This window comes from Metarhizium album, assembly GCF_000804445.1.
Source record: "Metarhizium album ARSEF 1941 chromosome Unknown scaffold_1, whole genome shotgun sequence".
Lineage (NCBI taxonomy): Eukaryota > Fungi > Ascomycota > Sordariomycetes > Hypocreales > Clavicipitaceae > Metarhizium > Metarhizium album.
The window spans coordinates 3,669,958-3,686,887 of NW_024467575.1; the positions used below are offsets into that span (position 1 = coordinate 3,669,958).

Consider the following 16,930-nt stretch of genomic DNA (forward strand, 5'->3'; position numbering starts at 1 on the left):
CATCTGTGCAGATCATACGAGGCAGCGAGCTAGACCCCGGCATCAGCCAGACGCACGGCATGATCAGAAGGGGCGGCGTTGTTGGGCAATCGGACAAGATATGTTCGCTGGGTAGGTCGGCCTGAGCGCCCAGGGATCGCAAATCGTCTCCGTGACCACGAGTCAAGTCAAGTCCAACATCTGACCGGGTTCGCAGTCATGACGGCACAGCCACACACGGCCTCTGCCGTTCACCACCACCAAGGTATCTTCAAACGGCCACCCGTCCCCTGTGCATGTCCCATGTCCGATGCTCTCGCTTGCTTGCCGTCTTTGCATGTCGAGGCCGAGTGCTAAGGTCCATCAGATCAGGACACCATAGTGTTCGCGTCTAGTGGCCACGGGTCGCTTGTTTTCGACGGAGGGTCTAAGCGGCAGGACCTGATGCCGGGGGACTTTGCGTTCATCCCGGCCTATGCGGAGCATCAAGAAGTCAATGACAGCGATGGCGAGGTCGTGTGGGTGGTCATGCGCACTGGGAAACACCCGACCACGGTCAATCTCAAGGGTTGGGGCTTGGAGGAGCGGAGGGCCTAGATGGAATGGGCTGTGCCGTGCTGTGCTGTGCTTGCTGTTGGCTAGGTTATTATGCCGGTAGTGTAAATGTTGCTTGCTCAAAGGGCGTACCGTGTTTGTCCAAGGCTCTGCGGCCCAGGTGAGCATGTTGAACATTAAACACTGACCGAGACGACGACTAGGGGCAGCTGGTGAATCCCTCGTTCCGGATGCTCGCACCATCTCCAACCGCCACTGGGTGCTCGAGGTGGCTCATCGCCGTCTCTTGATTGGCAGAGTCGGAGAACCTGGAGTCGTAAAGAAAGGATCCGCGCATTTCCTGGGCCCTCACTTGGTAACTACATAGTTGTTACATGCAACCAAGGCTGGCGATGAGGTAACAAGTTGCGTCAAAAGTGGCCTCTTGGCGACGCCATTTCTGCCCGCAACCCCGCCCCCACTTTTCCACCTCGACGAGCTTGACCCACGAGTCACGAGTCGCGACGTCCTTTCTGTGTAGCTGACCATTGTTTTCTCCTCGTCACCAAGACAAAGGACGGCGACGCCAGCGAACAAGACATCAGTCAACATGGGCCGGTGCGTCACCGTCGCCACCTGCTCCCTCAGGCAATGGGCGTTGGATTTCGAGGGCAACACGGCTCGTATCATCGAGTCCATCCGGCAAGCAAAGGCCGCCGGGGCCCGACTCCGCGTCGGACCGGTATGTTGCTCGCCTCGCTCTTGCGTCGCCTCGAATGCCAGTGACACTCTGTAGGAGCTCGAAATCACCGGCTACGGTTGCAACGACCGTGAGTGGCTCCTTGACATCCTCGAGGCATCGCCGGCGGCGTACTGATGCGTCATCCGACTGCCAGACTTCCTGGAAAGCGACACGTTCCTGCACAGCTTTGAAATGCTTGCCCGCATCATGAGCGACGAGACCTGTCACGGCATCTTGATTGATACCTCGTGTCCCATACAGCACAGGAACACGATATGGAATTGCCGAGTTGTGCTGTGCAATGGCAAGATTCTCTACGTCAGACCCAAGATGGACTTGGCCAACACAGGTCGGTGACAACCTTGGACAAGCCGCTCCGTGCTGTCCCGCGCTCATCTGCGCTGCAGGCAACTACCGAGAAACCCGTTGGTTCACGCCGTGGATGAACAGGGCCGGGTGGGAGGAGTATCATCTGCCTCGTATGCTGCAAAAGCTGCAGGGCGCCACCCACGTACCCTTTGGAGACGTGGTGCTCTCCACGCCAGACTCGACGTACGGAAGTGAGTATTGCGAAGAGCTGTGGGCCCCCGAGTCTGGCTCCGTGTTGCAGAGTCTCGAGTATGTGCTCCCTGCAACAGCACTCCGTGCCCCCGAACTGCTGCGTTTTGACCCGTCAGTGCTGATGCGCAACGACGCAGCGGCGTCGAGATCTTCTCCAATGGCTCGAGCAGTCACTACGAGTTGCAGAAGCTCGGCGATCGGGTGCAGCTCATCGCCGCCCAGTCCAAAAAGGTTGGGGGGTTGTACCTGTACAGTAACCAGCAAGGTACGCCTCCTCTCAAGGCGCTGTGCTGCCGCGGCGAGCTGCTGACCAGTCGCTGTTTGTTGCTGTTGTAGGCTGCGACGGCGAGCGAGTGTACTACGACGGCTGCTCCATGATATTTTTAAACGGGGAGCTCCTGGCCGCGACGCCCCAGTTCACCCTGCAAGACGTGTCTGTTGCAGTCGCAACTGTTGACCTGGAAGACATTCGCGCCCACCGGCAGGTCTCGTCGCGCAATTTTCAGGCAGCCAGGAAGACCCTACAGTACTACCGCATTCAGACCCCCTTCGAGTTGAGCCCCGACCAGGACGACGCCCACCTCTCTCGTCGCCCAACATTGCCGAGGGAACCCAAATATCACCACATTGCCGAGGAACTGGCCCTCGCGGCCGGATGCTGGCTCTGGGACTACCTTGCTAGGTCCGGCAGCAGCGGGTACTTGATCCCGCTGTCCGGAGGCTTGGATTCCTGCTCCACGGCCGTCCTCGTCTACGCCATGGCTAGACTTGCCATCAGCGCCATGGATGCTGGCAACAAGACCGTCACCGACACTCTCAGGCGCATCTTTGGTGATCATCCCCTCCCCAAGACGGCCCAGGAGCTGTGCCATAGAGTCCTGCACACCGTCTACATGGGAGCGCGGGTGAGCTCCGGAGAAACGCGCCAGCGTGCCCGAGACATAGCTTCCAGCCTCGGGAGCTATCACATGGAAATGAGCATCGATTCGGTTTACGACGCTATGAAGACTACGGTGACTGAGAGTCTGGACATCCACCCCAACTTCAGGATGGAAGGTGGGAGTGACGAAGAGGGAAAGAGTTTGCAGAATATCCAGGTGAGCCATGGCCCTCTTACAGCGTCCTCCGTCAGGTCTTGATCGCAACCGACCTAATTCCACCAAGGCACGCATTCGAATGGTGACGGCATACACATGGGCGCAGCTTCTACCTCTCAAACGCCAGCTGCGAGGCGGCTTGTTGGTCCTTGGATCAAGTAACGTGGGAGAGTCGTACGAAACCCCTGCTTGCCTTGAGTGTCTTTCCCAACGCTAACGCTCCACAGACTCCGCGGGTATTTTACCAAATGGGATAACAGCGCGGCAGACATTTCGCCAATCGGCTCCGTCGATAAGCAAGATCTTGTTCGTCTGCTTGAGTGGGCCAAGGGAGAGTTCTCACTCCCAGCGCTCGATGAGACGCTCAAGGCAACGCCGACGGCTGAGCTAGAACCGGTCACGGAAGAATACTGCCAGAGCGACGAGGTGGACATGGGAATGAGTTACGCCGAGCTTACATTATTCGGGCGCCTTCGCAAGGAGAAGAAGATGGGCCCGTATTCCATGTTCACGCATCTGGTCCGTTTGTGGGGTAGACACCGGGACGAGGTTGACGATGCTCCGCGTCTGGAGCCTGCCGAAATTGCGGCCAAGGTCAAGGCCTTTCATCATTTTGTGTGAGTGGGAGAGACATTCCGAGGGGCCATCCTCGCGAGACGAGCACCAGGCTCTTTTCGGGTTTGCTTGCGGCTAACTCGGACAGTGCCATCAATGCCCACAAGAGGGAAACGCTCACGGCGTCTTTGCACTGCAACAGTCAGTCAAATCAATTGCACTCTCTGCCCAGGTCAACCTGTGCGGACCGCATTTCGCTAACTTGCACCAAGGCTACTCGTGCGACTCGAACCGGTTTGATCTACGTCCGTTTCTTTGTGAGCTCTCCCCTCCTCGCCGCTGGCGCTACGCTCTGCGAGCCCATTCCACTGACTGGATGTCTTAGATCCGCCATTCTGGAAGAGTTGGAGTTTTAAGAGGATCGACCGCGAGGCTAGCAGGTTAGAGAAGGCATACGGGACCCGGGACGAGAGCAAAAAGCCGATGTAGAGGGGGTAGAAGTAGAACGGCCAGCTTCGTGTGCATGGTAATTTAAGACTCGAAAAATTGAACCAACATGGGACGCGCGAGACCTAGTAACTCACAAGCCCTTGTTTGAACTGGGCCCTTGGGAAACAACCACATGAACAGGACGTGATTCGTCTCCCGTTCGGCGGCGTCAACTCTACTCTCGGCACAGAAGGCGCGGCACTCGTTGGGGGATCCCGTCCCTCTCTGAGCACCGACCTCGTTGGGGTTATCTACGTGGGCACTGGGTCTCGGAGACGGTTTGCTACGGCAGGACGTTGCACCGGCGCTCAGATCCAGAGGCTCGATTCAATAGGAAATCCGGTGAGAAAGAAGCTTGGTTCGCTCAGGGGCCGGCCGGACGGCCCAAGGGGCGCTGTCTGTCCACGGCGGCGGTGAGGTCGGGCGGAGGTCGGAGGTCGGCGCGACGGGTGGGGCTGCGGGATGAGACGGAGCGAACCCAGCGGCCGTCTCAGCGCGCCGTCCCTCCCGATGCCACGTGCTCCGTCGACGACGCGGGTGCAGCCGTGCAAAGAAGCCGCGGCCCCCGCCGAGCCTGGCCGACAAGAACAAGACGAGGGACGTCTTTATTTGACGCTCAGGACTTGGCGACGCGCGCACATTGACGAGGCAGCAGCGCGGGACTTGCAGAAACCAGTATTATTAACCCACGCAGCTTGCTACCAATGCAGAAAAGGGGAAAGAAAGAACAAAAGAAAAGTTCGTCAAGCATCATAGTCCGTCATCTCGGTCGTGATAAAAAAAAAAGCCCACAGCGCGGAGAGTCTCACCGCACAATCAATCGCCAGAAATCCTCCCATGCACGGCCACCAGCCAGATCCTTTTTTTGTCTATTGCCCAGAAAAGACACACGACAATACAGTACAATACAATCGAGACGAAAAAAAAAAGAAAAGAAAAGAAAGAGAGAAGGAAAGAACGAAGACGCAATCCGTATCGACCCGCCTTCTGTTGGCGGTGAGGTTAGGCCAAGCAAAACAAATAACCTTCTTTTGTACATGGCTATTCTATCCACCGTAAGGCAGATGCAATCCTGTTCGCTCAACTTCAAGATTGGCCCCAACTCGAAGACGCCTGTGTTCGTGTTCTGTAATCCTGGGATCCGGGGTACTGTGCTCCAAATAGCTGATGATTCTGAAATGATAGCAATCGCTGGTAGATGGTGCATGCTCACATGGGGAGCTCGTCGCAGTGAGCAACGAGGTCCCGAATCGTCCAGCGCCACGTGTTTTGATCTCGCGGCCCGCGGCCGACCCATTTCTCGCACTTCTTTCGCCATCTTTCTTCCTCCTCGCGCTGTCGTCTGACAAACTCGGGACCGACGTCAAACTCTTCGCCCACGAGCCAGTCATCCTTGACGTCACTGACCCGGCCGCCTTCTCCGCCGTCGTCTTCTGCGGCGTTATCGTCTAGGTCGGGAATATCTTTAAACACATCCTCTTCGTCGTCAAGCGCGTCGAAGCCATCCAGGGTATCACCTGCATCCGACTTGGTCTTGTCGCGTTGCCCCATTCTGAGCCAGCACATGTTGTGGGGGTCAAAAACCATGCCGCCCACAACCTGTACGCCTTTAGTTGCGCTGAAGTTGGCAATCAGCGCGGGTCGCGGGGTAGATGCCTCTCTTTCGCGGGTGACGTGTGCGGATGCGGTTGTAGTTGACGGGGTGGCCACCGTGGCATCAAACGCATTCAGCGCATTCTCATTACCCTCCCAGCGGAATGTCTCGGCGTTGTAGAACATGCCGTCCACGATTTTACACTCTTTGCCGGCGTTGAGATTGGCAATGAGATGTGGCTTCAGCTGCTGCGGTCGCTTCGTCTTCTTCTTCGACCGCACCGTGGCCTGAGGTAGATGGGGCTGCTGATTCAGGTTCATCCTTGACGCGGGCGCACCACCCTCTCGCTGAGCGGTTATGGTAGACAACGGGCCGTGACTTGGCGCGCGGTGAGCCAGAGACGTCTCTCGGGCAATCCGACTTGCGGCCGTGTCGCGTGCAAACCGCGGAGTCGACGCTGATTTTGGCGGGCAAAATGGACTCGGCGGCGCTGGCGTCGCAGTCCTGTCGGGCAGGATATTCTGGTACAGCCGATTTCGAATGGTAGTCTTGGTGCCGCTGGCAACAGGCTGCTTCATGAATCGCGTCTCCGCCTCTCGTGACGTTGGCAAGTCATCGAATCCGTCGAGTTCATGGCCATCACCAAAGTGTTTCTTGTTCTTTGGCTTGCTCAGACGCTCCCAGGTATCGGCAGCAACCCTGTATCGATGTGGACTAGGCGATCGTCCCCCCGACCTAGAGAAGGACCTCGACGTTGGTCGGATGTCGATTGCATTTTCGGAGTCGTGGCGTCGGAACTGGCGCAAGGTCTTTGAAGCGACGTGATGTGACCGAGATTGCGTTGCACCGGCCGGCAAGAATGGCTGAGGCTTCCTCGTCAACGACGCAGGGCTGTCGGTAAGGCCGGGGCGCTGCCTGTCCACGGGTGTCTTGGGTCTCAAAGCAGACTGGGGTCGCCCAGTCTCGGCCCTCGACGGCGGTCTGTCTGTCGATCTTTGAGGGACTGGCTTTTGCGCCGTATTCTGACCCCGAACCGCCGGGAGAGATCGCTTCTGTTTCAGTAGTTGAGAACTGGTAGTCAGTGCTTCACTTCTCAAGGAGGAAAATGATGATCTTGCGCCAACTTGTCGCCCCTGTGGCGTGGAAAGGGGAAACTGTCGTCCGGGGGAGGTAGTCGTCGGGGTGGGAAGACTGGCTACAGACGATTGATGTGAGTGTCCGAGACGAGACTGAGAGCGTCGACTGCGCGAGGGCGCCGCTGAACTGCCAGACTCATAAACTGGCTCCAACGAGGTTGAATGGGCTCGTTCATGGCTTAAGCGCGGAATCCTGGTCTGGGTTTGGGGCTTGTTCGTAAACGTCAGTGACACAGCAGCCTTGGGCCGTGCGGGTGACGCAGGCTGGGTCTCCTTGACCTTGATATTGCGATGCAGTGTCAACTTTCCGGGGCCAAACACATTTCCATCTCCAATGTCAAGATCATCAAAGAAGTCGTCACGGTCGGCCTCGGCCGGGGCGGCTTTGTTGGGGGGGGATGGAAACGGCGACGGCAACTCTTCCGGGATACGTTCTGGTGAGAAACTCTTCTTGCGCTGCTGAAGGCGCTCCTTGAAATTAAATGGGCCAGAAGGCAGAACAAGACCGTCAAACGTCTCGTCCTCGCTCTCAGCAGTGATGGAGCTCGAGATGCTTGGGCTGAGCGCCGAGGCCGAAGAGCTTCTGTTGGAACGGCCATCTCGTCTGGTGCCGCCATATCGTGTGCCGAGACTACCTTCGCCCCAATCCACGTCGTCGACATTGGATGATGGCGTCTTTGGAATATCTCTCCTCGTGGACAATTTCAACTTTCCGTCCGAGGGCAGCTCCAAGTCCTTTTCATAGTCATCCTCTTGTTCTCTGGCAGTTTCAGACTTTTGCGGTGTAGGAGGCGTAATAAAAGAAACGGGCTTGGGGGCAATGCTCCTCCCCTTTGGCAATTTGATTGTCGCAACGCCGTCCCCAAAAAAGTCCTCATCATCTTCCGTGTCTTTAAACTTGTCCAAGTTGAGGGCGGACGAGAGAGCGCTCGTATTCGACTGGGCTGAGAGCCTGCGCTGTGGCTCGGTGCACGATGACGGCTTCATGGTCCGCAAAGGACTGGTCCGCACGGAACCGCCGCTCACTTGCCGCAGCGTTTCGGGGAACTCGACATCGGTTTTTGGTTTTATACTGAGGCTCTGCGAGGTTTCTGGGAGCTCGAGATCGTTTTCCCAGTCATCTTGGATAATCTTGCGAATCTTGCGTCCCCCAAGCCGCTTGATGGTACCGCCCATGAGGGCAGAGGAAGGGACATTCTTGGGCAGAGGAATGCCGGCATGCTCTGCGGCAGCAATGGCGTCCATGGTAGAGGATTCGTCATCGCCCGGCAAATGTAATTGCTGCTCTTCCCCCTGGCAGGATTCAATTTCAGAGCGCAAGGAAAGGTGAGAAGAGGTGGAATCTCGTCGCCTAGACGGGGGCCGCGACAGAGCGCGGGGATTGGAGGGACCGGCTGTGGTTGCCAAGGAGGTGCGAAACGACAGCTCATGGGCCTCAAGCACCAAATCCTCATCGTCGTCCCAGTTCTCGATTTCATCCTCGATGGGCTGGCGCGGTTTGAATCGTAATGTCTCCATACCCGGCAGTGATGCGGTTTGGCAACGTCCTGCTCAAGTTTGTGTTTGTTGTCGAACAAGTAAGTATTACAGGTCAGCTGTTGGTGTGTTTTGTGAGGTAATGTGCGACGTCGCCCACAGCTTGGTGTCAATTAAGCGAACTCATAGTTGTCAACAGACGATGGCGGTTGCAGTGTGGCTGTCTCGTCGATTGCAAGCAATCGGTGCCGGAAGCACGGACGGAGGGACAGTTGAGGCCTCGGGGGGGTTCGTCGTCGTTTTTTTTCTTTCTTTTCGTCGTCGCAAATGTCGCGGCTGGCTCGGAGTGGTGGTGCCAAGTGCGAAGTGCTCGGTGGTGCAGAGGGAGAGTGGAGTCGGCGTACCGTCGCAGGTCACGCTTTGTCGACAAGTGCCAAGGTCGAATGGGCGCTGGTCGGGGCAAGAAGAGTCGCGCCGTGTCGTGGATGAAGTTGTGCGGGGAGATTTTTGTGTTTATGCTTTTGTGTGGTGTGTGTGCGGGCAGAGGTTGAGAAGCGAGAGTGGTGACTGGTGAGACTCATGAGTGGTGATGGCAGGATTCGGTGATGCGGTCAGCCAATACGGAGTATGGGGAGCAGGCGGGGGAGGTGAAGGTGAAGGAAAAGGCTGGGGCGGGAAGGAAGGAGCGACTGGTGCGAGAGCTGGAAGACCCTTACTAGGGTACCTCGGCAGGCACTAATAACTAGGTACCTAGGTACCTAGGTAGGCTCGGTGGCAACTTAAGTAGGCTAGGTACTCAGGCCAGGTACCGACTTAGGTAGTGCAAGCACTCCCTATCCGTACTCCGTGCAGCAACCAGCAATCAGCGACCAGTAACAGGCGACGGGGGTCGGTGGCACCCGTGAGTGCACAGTGGGTGGCTGGGAAAAGAAAACCAAAAGAAAAATGGGGGGGGTGAAAAAGAGAAAAAAGAAAGTGGCATCAGACGGAATCGCTGCCCTTGGGCCTTGGCCCTTGGCACAGCTGTGCCTGCGGGAGGTTGGTTGGGGACAATCACCCGGACTTGTCCTAGTCCAGATTAGCGCCATCGCCGCTTCAGGCTATGCGCCAAGGCCCAAGCATCGGGTCGTGCTCTCACAAATAGCACGGCCCCAAGCATCATGGGCGTCTCGGTCGGAAGCATCATCATCATCATCATCATCATCATCATCATGCGGGAAGAATCAAGTTTGCAATGATGCGTCCAACCGTAGCCCTGTTTGCCTCTTTGTCCTCGATCCCAGACGTGAACGTGACAAGTCGAACTTGCAGGGATGGATTGTAGCAGTGCCCGGAATATTTGTTTCGTGTGTCACCAATATTTTTTCATCATGGAATTGTCCGCCCATCCTGTTATATTGTTCCGACAAATGTCCCCAGAGTCGGCGGGGATCTTCCAGAGTGCAGACGAAAAGTCATTTAACAAGCCAAGATTGTGACGAGCCTTGGGTCTGTCTAATATGCGCAGCATAATATTTGCAATTTTGTTTGTTTTATTAACTACGGAGCAGGAGGAGGAGAACCGTAAATGATGACGGGTGAGGGCCGCGACCAACAAAGACTTGGGCGGCGACATGAACTTACTCGGTCGGGACCGCGACGACACTGCAGCCGAGCAGACATGACGAGTGCGCTCGCTGATGACTGCCGGCAGCTGCCGTATGCACATCATTCCTGCAGTTTGCATGTTTGTTTGTACAAGTTGTCCGACTGCCGACTCCCATCTCAGGTCCCCAAGACGCAAAGAAAGGTTGACTCGCTCAGCAGGTAAAGAAAGCCTTGTAAAAGCGGCGCCGCGCCGCCTTGGTTGGCTATTCACAGCCCCTACTGGGCACACTGGTGCCACCAACACCAGACAGAAGCAAGCACCGCCCCGCCCCATCAATTAAACGTTCTTGATTGGACAGTTCCGGTCGCGGGATCCCTCCCTTCAGCGCGTCAGGTTCGTGATCAAACACAAACAACAAGATCCCGAAAGGCAGGCCTTGAGGGATGAAGATCTAGAGTCTAGACGCTGGCAGTTTGACGAGTCTCGGCGGGACTGCCTAAGTAGGTACGCAGCCACGGAAACCATCTGTAGTACGTATTCCCAACGGAGCCTTGCTTGCATTAAACAAACGTGGTGTCTGGCCAGATCCGCGGCCAAAATGCACGTGGCTGGTGGTCGCGGCCCTTGGAGGCTGTTTTTGCCATTCCAGCTTGACCACCTCTTGCCACATCGAACGGGTCGGGCCACTGGCGTCCCCTGATCCCATGCCATGTCCAATCATGATTGCATTTCTCTCGTTGAAGTTTGTTGTTTTTATACGGAGTAGCCTTGTTGTTGTTCGTTACTCCGTACAGGGCAACGTCAATACCACCGTCGGGGCTGAATGGTGCCCAGCCACCTTAGGGTAGCCCCCCCTCACCCCTTTTTTCTTCTTCAATGCGTAACTTATCGGCCGACGTCGTGACTGGCCAAGCAAGATAAGCGAGCGAGTCACGTGGAAAACGACCAACCAGACCCGTCACTTTCCTATTTGGGAGGCAGTTGGGCGCCTGGCCCTGCTTCGTGGCGTGGCGGCAAGATGACCTCAGACCGAGGACCAAGGTGTGACGAGGCGATACCTGATTACAGATGTTCCTACTTTGAGCATCGTGTAGATGACATCTTGCTCAGCCTGGGAATTTTAAACGACGCCCCAGCGGAATCAATCACGTGTGCGGACGCGCAAGCACATACGTCGGCATGATGAATGATATTCGAGTCTTGGAGCCTGACCACACAACTATATGAGCCGCAAACAAGACGCTCAAGTTGATGCGCTCAGTGCTCCCCGGCCCATCCGTAACCAGTCCAACCGTCTGAACAAGTCAAATGCTATCGTCATGCTCGTACCCGCCGTCACCGTCGCCGCCATCGTCTTCCTCTCCGTCACTGCCGCAGCCAGCAACTGCCCGTCTTTCCCGCCGTCAGTCCTGGAATACTCTTCTGAATTCAAGCAGCCCGAGCCACCGGCAGTGAAGCCAGAGTTCCAGACACACTTTATACAGCACAAATGGCATGTCGGCCTCATATACGCGCCCCCGTCTGAAATACCACGTCAAATAAATAGTTCACCAACCGATGACGTCTAACCTTGCCCCTTTCCCACAGGAACCACAACCTCTCCCACATCCAAAATGGCTACATGTACCACTCTCCAACAAAGAAGCTCGTCCGGGTCGATGAAACCTTTGAAAATGGCCTCGCCACATCCATGTTCAACTTTGCCAACGTCACCAAGGATGGCCTCGTCGACAACACGCTCACCTCCGTCTTCAAAGATTTCGCGCACCCCGAGATATGGAGGGGCTACGTGAACACAAACTATCCTCTGATCAGCGCAGACTTTCTCACTCAGGCTGGTGCCGTGTTTTCGGGTCTGGTCGAGCGGAACTTTGTCCCGGGAAAGGTCGCTTCGGTGTGTTTGCATATATTCCCGCAGCGTGCCACCCGGTTGCCGCGATTGCTGATCTTGATTGCCAGTGGAGTATTTTGTACCAAGGCCTTATTCCGGTCACGGTCTACGTGGATGGCTGCAATGCCGTGCAGGGCTACGATTATTTCTACCCCAACGAGAGGACCAGGGTCACTACCTCGTTCCTCAATACGCGCGTCGGCAAGGTGGACATGTGAGGCCTGCGAGGAGCGTGCAGGCACCAACGTGGGGTGAGGCACGGCCGGGCCGGGGAGTTGGTGAGACGCGTCAATGTCTACGCCAGCATGGCCTTGCTTGCAAGAGCTTGGTGTTGTTGGTGTTGCCGCGGACATGCTTATCACACTCGGACAGTTGACCGCACTTTGAGGAACTGTAGGACAAATCGTCCATGTTATGCGTTCCTTCTCACTAGTGACGTGGGACAATGGAGTCGCCAGCGTCTACCAGCCAGCAGTCAAGTTGAATCACCACCAAGCGAGCGTCAAGACGTCTCCTTGTTTCTGAACTTGGCCACGGCGACGAATCTTGGAGTAGAATCACAAGCAGCGTCCGTAGGCGCGAGACATGACAAAGCAAAGCGGTGCTGTACTTTGAAGGGGGGTCAACTCCTTCTTGCCAAATACCAATTGCTCGCGTTGAATAGATGCACGCATAGCATGACGTCTCCAGCCTCGTGAACAGGACCCTACATCGTGCCAGGGAATGTCGGTAGCGCCTGCCGGAGACTTCACATTCGGCTGTAAAGCATCTTGCAGGAGATGGACGTTGAAAGAGGACAAATTCATGCGCAGGATAAGAGAAAGAGGCAGTTCTTGGACCGATACATGCAGCGCGCCCTTGCCTTGTACACCGGTCCAAGGGCGCGATCCAAGTCTGGTACTCGACCAAACTCGATGATTGACGTAATAACTATTGTGTGAGATGGTGACCGTGGTCCGTGAGCAGCGCAAGGACGGGTGCGGGGCCGACATGACCTGCAACGGCAGCGCTGAAGACGCTCCCCTCCCCCCCAAGCCCACTGGAGGCTGGAGGCACCACCACCATCAATCAACTGCCCCGCCACTGCGACGTGCCCGACTCCTCCTCCATCGCCCGATATCGCCCGAATCTCTTCTTCACCAAGCATCAACACCACCGACGACCACGACGACGACCACGGCGACGCTTTGATCGCTCCTTGCCCTCCCCCCCGACGCAGTCAGTCCTGGGGTGTCGCTCCCTGGTCTGCGCCTGTCGTCCTTCTCTTCCTCTGGGAGCCCTGCCGTCTCGGCATTCTCTCTCTCTCTCTCTCCATTCGCGGCCCCCGTTGCCGTGCCGAGCCCGCCGCTGTCGCACCCGACCGCATGCAGACACTCCGAGTCACCGTCGCCGTGCACGACCCGAGAGAAGCAGCGCAACAAAACGGACACACTCCTTTCCCAACAACGACTATTCCTTCCCCCCACGTCTTCCCCCGACAACAATCACAATGGCCGTCGCCACCGATGGCTCCGACTTCGACTTTGTCCGTCGCATGACCCCCGAGGGCTACGTCTTCCCGACCCACCGGCTCAAGCAGACGTGCGCCCCCGGCAAGGTTCCGCTCATCATTGTTGCCTGCGGTTCCTTCTCCCCCGTGACGCTGCTGCATCTGCGCATGTTTCCCATGGCACTTGACCATGCCAAGAATATAGGTGCGTCTCCCAGCTCCGCCTTCTCCCGCCTGAGTGCTGCCTGGTGCTGGCTGGCGCGGTCGAGGGCAAGCTCGGTTTGTGGCTGACTGGGCAACTGTAGGCTTCGATGTTGTCGGCGGTTACCTTTCCCCCGTAGGCGATGCATATAAGAAGAACGGCCTGGTACGGGCGCATCACCGCGTCAACATGTGCCGGCTTGCCGCCGAGAACACCAGCAAGTGGCTCATGGTCGACACATGGGAGGCTGAGAACCATCTCTACATGCCCACTGCCGTAAGCGCCCCCCAGACACCCCTCAACTGTGGGCGCATGCTGAAAAGTGCACTCAGCGCGTCCTGGACCATTTCGACTGGGAAATCAACCACGTCCGCGGCGGCGTCGAGACCACCGAGGGCACCCGCGTGCCGGCCAAGATCATGCTCCTCGCGGGCGCGGATCTCATCCAGACGATTTCGACGCCCGAGGTCTGGGACGTCGGCGATGTCGACCACATTCTCGGCAACTTTGGCGTCTTTGTCCTCGAGCGGACGGGGACCGACCTCGAGACGGCGCTGGGACAGCTGAGGAGATGGGAGAAGAACATCCACGTGATTCGACAGGTGAGTTTGCAGCACCTTGTCCCTCGCGCCTCCTAGATGTGGATGGTTTGCTAAAGGGCCTTTCTAAGCAGATTGTTACCAACAACATCAGCTCGACGACGGTTCGGCTGCTCTTGAAGAGGGACATGAGCATCGATTACCTGTGAGTTCACCCAGTGTCTGATGGGATGCCAATAAGTCTGACATGGTGACGGAATCCAGGATTCCCCAGGAAGCTGTCGAATACATCATGGCCAACAATCTGTCAGTCCCAGTGCATTTCTCGATGAGGACAAGGAGCTTCGCTGCTAACTCTGCACCTCAGGTACCGCGACATGGATCTGCAACCAACAGAGGAGAGCAAGGGCAAGGGCAAGGGCAGGGCCGTGCAGCCGTCTGGTTCCTAGGACAGGCCGAACCGGCCTGAGCTCTTGGCATGGCGGGATTTTAGACCTCGGTGGCATCAAGCGCAGTCCGTGACTTCTTTTCCGGATGCTGTTGGAGGCGTTGGAGGCGTTGGGTGGCACGTTTCTTGCATCTTTTTTCTACAGTTGCCTTGTCGCCCCTTTCTAGTGTTGATTGATGGAAGGGCCAAATAGAGACATTTGGCCGAGAGAGCCATAGAGCGTGTGTCTCGCCCATCGGTCTCCACTGGGCTTCGACATGAGCTCTGAAATGCAATCCGGTTCGATGACTTTGCTGGTTGCCTTTGCACAGGACCGAAAATCACCCGACGCAGTCTTCCTGCAATCCGGTCAAGGCAGCTGGTGGCTCGTCAAGGCCGCAACACGAGGCGATGGACGGCAAGGGCTTACGCCGACCCGGGCTCTGGGCCTCTTATCCAAGGCACGCACGTATTGCAGTTGCGACAACGGCCAAGGTGCTTGGTTGTCTCTGCGGGACCCGGCTCGACTTGACGCGCGTCTGTTTAAGGCTGCGCCAATCCGAAAGCGGAAGAACGTGATTGATAACGGACCCAAGTACTCGAGTCACGTGGTGAGTGAGGCTTTGACCGCAAGTTGCTGTGTGGCAACACGGTCGCCATTGGCCATTGCGTCATTTAGGTAAAAGCCGCGTAAAAAAGGACTGTCGTTAACGACAGCAATATCAAGCCAATACTGTACTGTCTCAAACGTGGTGACGGGCATTTTTAGACCAGGAGACGGTAGTTGCCGGTGAATGTGGCTTACAGACCGGGGAGTATGTACGTACTTGAATTTTTCAAAACTACCTACCTACTTACGTACTAGGCCCTGATGCCGGCGAAACGTCGACCCAGCCAGGGGTAGGTAGGCAAGGCGGGAGGGATGCCGGCCGGACTTTTAAGTTTATGGCTACTTTTTATGCCATGCCCTCCGGCTTGAGATTTGCCTAGACGTTTTGGATCACGTCCTCGGGCGGGGCGCCTTCGGCGAGCCCCGGCCCGCAGCCGGCCGGCCCAGCACCAAATTGTGAGGTTCGCGACATTGCCCACCTCACGTTTTTCCATTGACCAGTCGCGAAAGAGTACTTGCTTGAACTGACGCGATGCCCGGGGACGCTCCTGTTACATACACATCAAGCATCACAAGGCAGAGCGGAAGCTTGCCAACGAGTCGTCTCGCGTCTACACTAGCCAGCCGCCTTTCCGCATTGCCTAGTGCCTTGTCGGCAAGACATGCGGAGCCCTTGACTCGTGTGTTGAGGAAACCCTGTCCGTGACGAGATTGGCGAGACCACGGTGCCCCGTACTTGAGTAACTAGTACATAGTTTGTGTCTCACTCCATGACAGGCTCGTAACTCGGTACTCGGCACCACAAGGTCAAGGTCCCCAAATCCCGTACTAGCGACTCAAGCGCTTATAGACCCGAGCAGTAGTGATAATGGCGAGCATCTCAACAGCCGATGACGCATAGCTCGTCCGCCTCGGCAAATTAGGCAGCCAACTGCTTGATCAGTGACAGAGGCATAGCGAGGCCCGAGGACGCCGCTCACAGCCGCCTCTGGGAATAGCGTCAACGAGGACCACGCGTTTCAGGGCCGCAACACGTGCGATGCAGTCCAGAAAACGTCGGCACCTCTGTCGTACGGTTTCTCAGCGGAGCCACGTACCTCATGCGGAGGATTTTACTGGCCCAGTCCTCAGTCCCGGTCGGTTGCCAGAGATGGACGGACCTTTGCACGTTCAAAGGGATGGCCTCGCGGGCAAGCAAGGGGGAGGGGAGGGGGGCTTTTTCCTCAATAAATGGCCAGACGCTCTTGCGATTCCTCGGCGCATCCGCAGCTCTCGAGCAGTCAGCACCTGCTCTGTAACTTGCATTCCGGTGGTGATTTTGGATTGAAAACTCGGACCCTTGTGCCCCGTGCCTTGTGGCCCCAAGCCGAGAAAGACGTTCCGACGGCAAGAAATGCCTGTAAAGTAATGGATGATTCTCCGCAACATGGAGCAAGCCCAACCCCCACATGCCGGACATGACAAAAGCAAAGCTCCTAGTCGCCAGAAGCAGAAGCAGCGTTTAAAGCACGTCACGTCCTTTGGACCTGCCGATGCCATGAACCAGTCTCGCGTGGCCAAGTCGTGCATGCAATGCAGCAGCCTTGTCAAAAGAGGTGGTGACAGAGACATTCGGGAGATACGGAATGGCCTGACCGGCACTTGGGGACGGGGGTCCGGTGTCTTTGTCTTGGGAATGTGTCGAAATTGGCAGGCGCCGGGATGAGAAAGCCCGGCTGGCCCGGCTGGCCGACGGCGCTGGCCGTCGATGCTGGCTCCCATTTGACGCCGCTTTTTGCGTACTTGGATGTATGTAGTTACGTAACGGAGTTATGTATCCCAAGAGAAAAGGTGGGCCCACCGGCTGTCACACCAAAAAAACGGCACCACACGATTTTGTGTGTGGTACTCGAGTACGCGACAATTGTTCAAGGACCCCGACAAACGTGCCAAGGAAGCGGGCTTCCAGGTAGGTTCCTCTTCCAGAACAACATGACTCTGGATTTGTACCTGACGGATTGTTTGGCAGTTGGTCGACAGGA

General features: G+C 56.7%; 5 protein-coding genes across 5 annotated transcripts; 4 read left to right on the forward strand and 1 right to left on the reverse strand.

The window, feature by feature from the left end:
- Positions 1-1,123: 1,123 nt before the first annotated feature.
- MAM_01057 (Nitrilase/cyanide hydratase and apolipoprotein N-acyltransferase) lies at positions 1,124-1,390 on the forward strand (the record flags this gene model as incomplete). The annotated part of the gene is made up of 2 exons (XM_040819856.1): positions 1,124-1,255; positions 1,310-1,390. 2 exons carry the CDS (start codon positions 1,124-1,126, stop codon positions 1,388-1,390), a joined length of 213 nt encoding a protein of 70 aa, XP_040683121.1.
- A 166-nt stretch (positions 1,391-1,556) lies between these two features.
- Positions 1,557-3,884, forward strand: MAM_01058 (glutamine-dependent NAD synthetase; the record flags this gene model as incomplete). Its single annotated transcript, XM_040819857.1, has 6 exons — positions 1,557-1,873; positions 1,954-2,081; positions 2,153-2,913; positions 2,981-3,087; positions 3,141-3,530; positions 3,701-3,884. The coding sequence occupies 6 exons, from the start codon at positions 1,557-1,559 to the stop codon at positions 3,882-3,884; spliced, it is 1,887 nt and encodes a 628-aa protein (XP_040683122.1).
- Positions 3,885-5,166: 1,282 nt separating this feature from the next.
- MAM_01059 (uncharacterized protein) lies at positions 5,167-8,205 on the reverse strand (the record flags this gene model as incomplete). The annotated part of the gene is made up of 1 exon (XM_040819858.1): positions 5,167-8,205. One exon carries the CDS (start codon positions 8,203-8,205, stop codon positions 5,167-5,169), a length of 3,039 nt encoding a protein of 1,012 aa, XP_040683123.1.
- Positions 8,206-11,070: 2,865 nt separating this feature from the next.
- Positions 11,071-11,860, forward strand: MAM_01060 (uncharacterized protein; the record flags this gene model as incomplete). Its single annotated transcript, XM_040819859.1, has 3 exons — positions 11,071-11,270; positions 11,339-11,645; positions 11,711-11,860. The coding sequence occupies 3 exons, from the start codon at positions 11,071-11,073 to the stop codon at positions 11,858-11,860; spliced, it is 657 nt and encodes a 218-aa protein (XP_040683124.1).
- Positions 11,861-13,131: 1,271 nt separating this feature from the next.
- MAM_01061 (putative nicotinate-nucleotide adenylyltransferase) lies at positions 13,132-14,321 on the forward strand (the record flags this gene model as incomplete). Its single annotated transcript, XM_040819860.1, has 6 exons — positions 13,132-13,336; positions 13,437-13,609; positions 13,666-13,935; positions 14,007-14,077; positions 14,137-14,178; positions 14,240-14,321. 6 exons carry the CDS (start codon positions 13,132-13,134, stop codon positions 14,319-14,321), a joined length of 843 nt encoding a protein of 280 aa, XP_040683125.1.
- Positions 14,322-16,930: the final 2,609 nt, after the last annotated feature.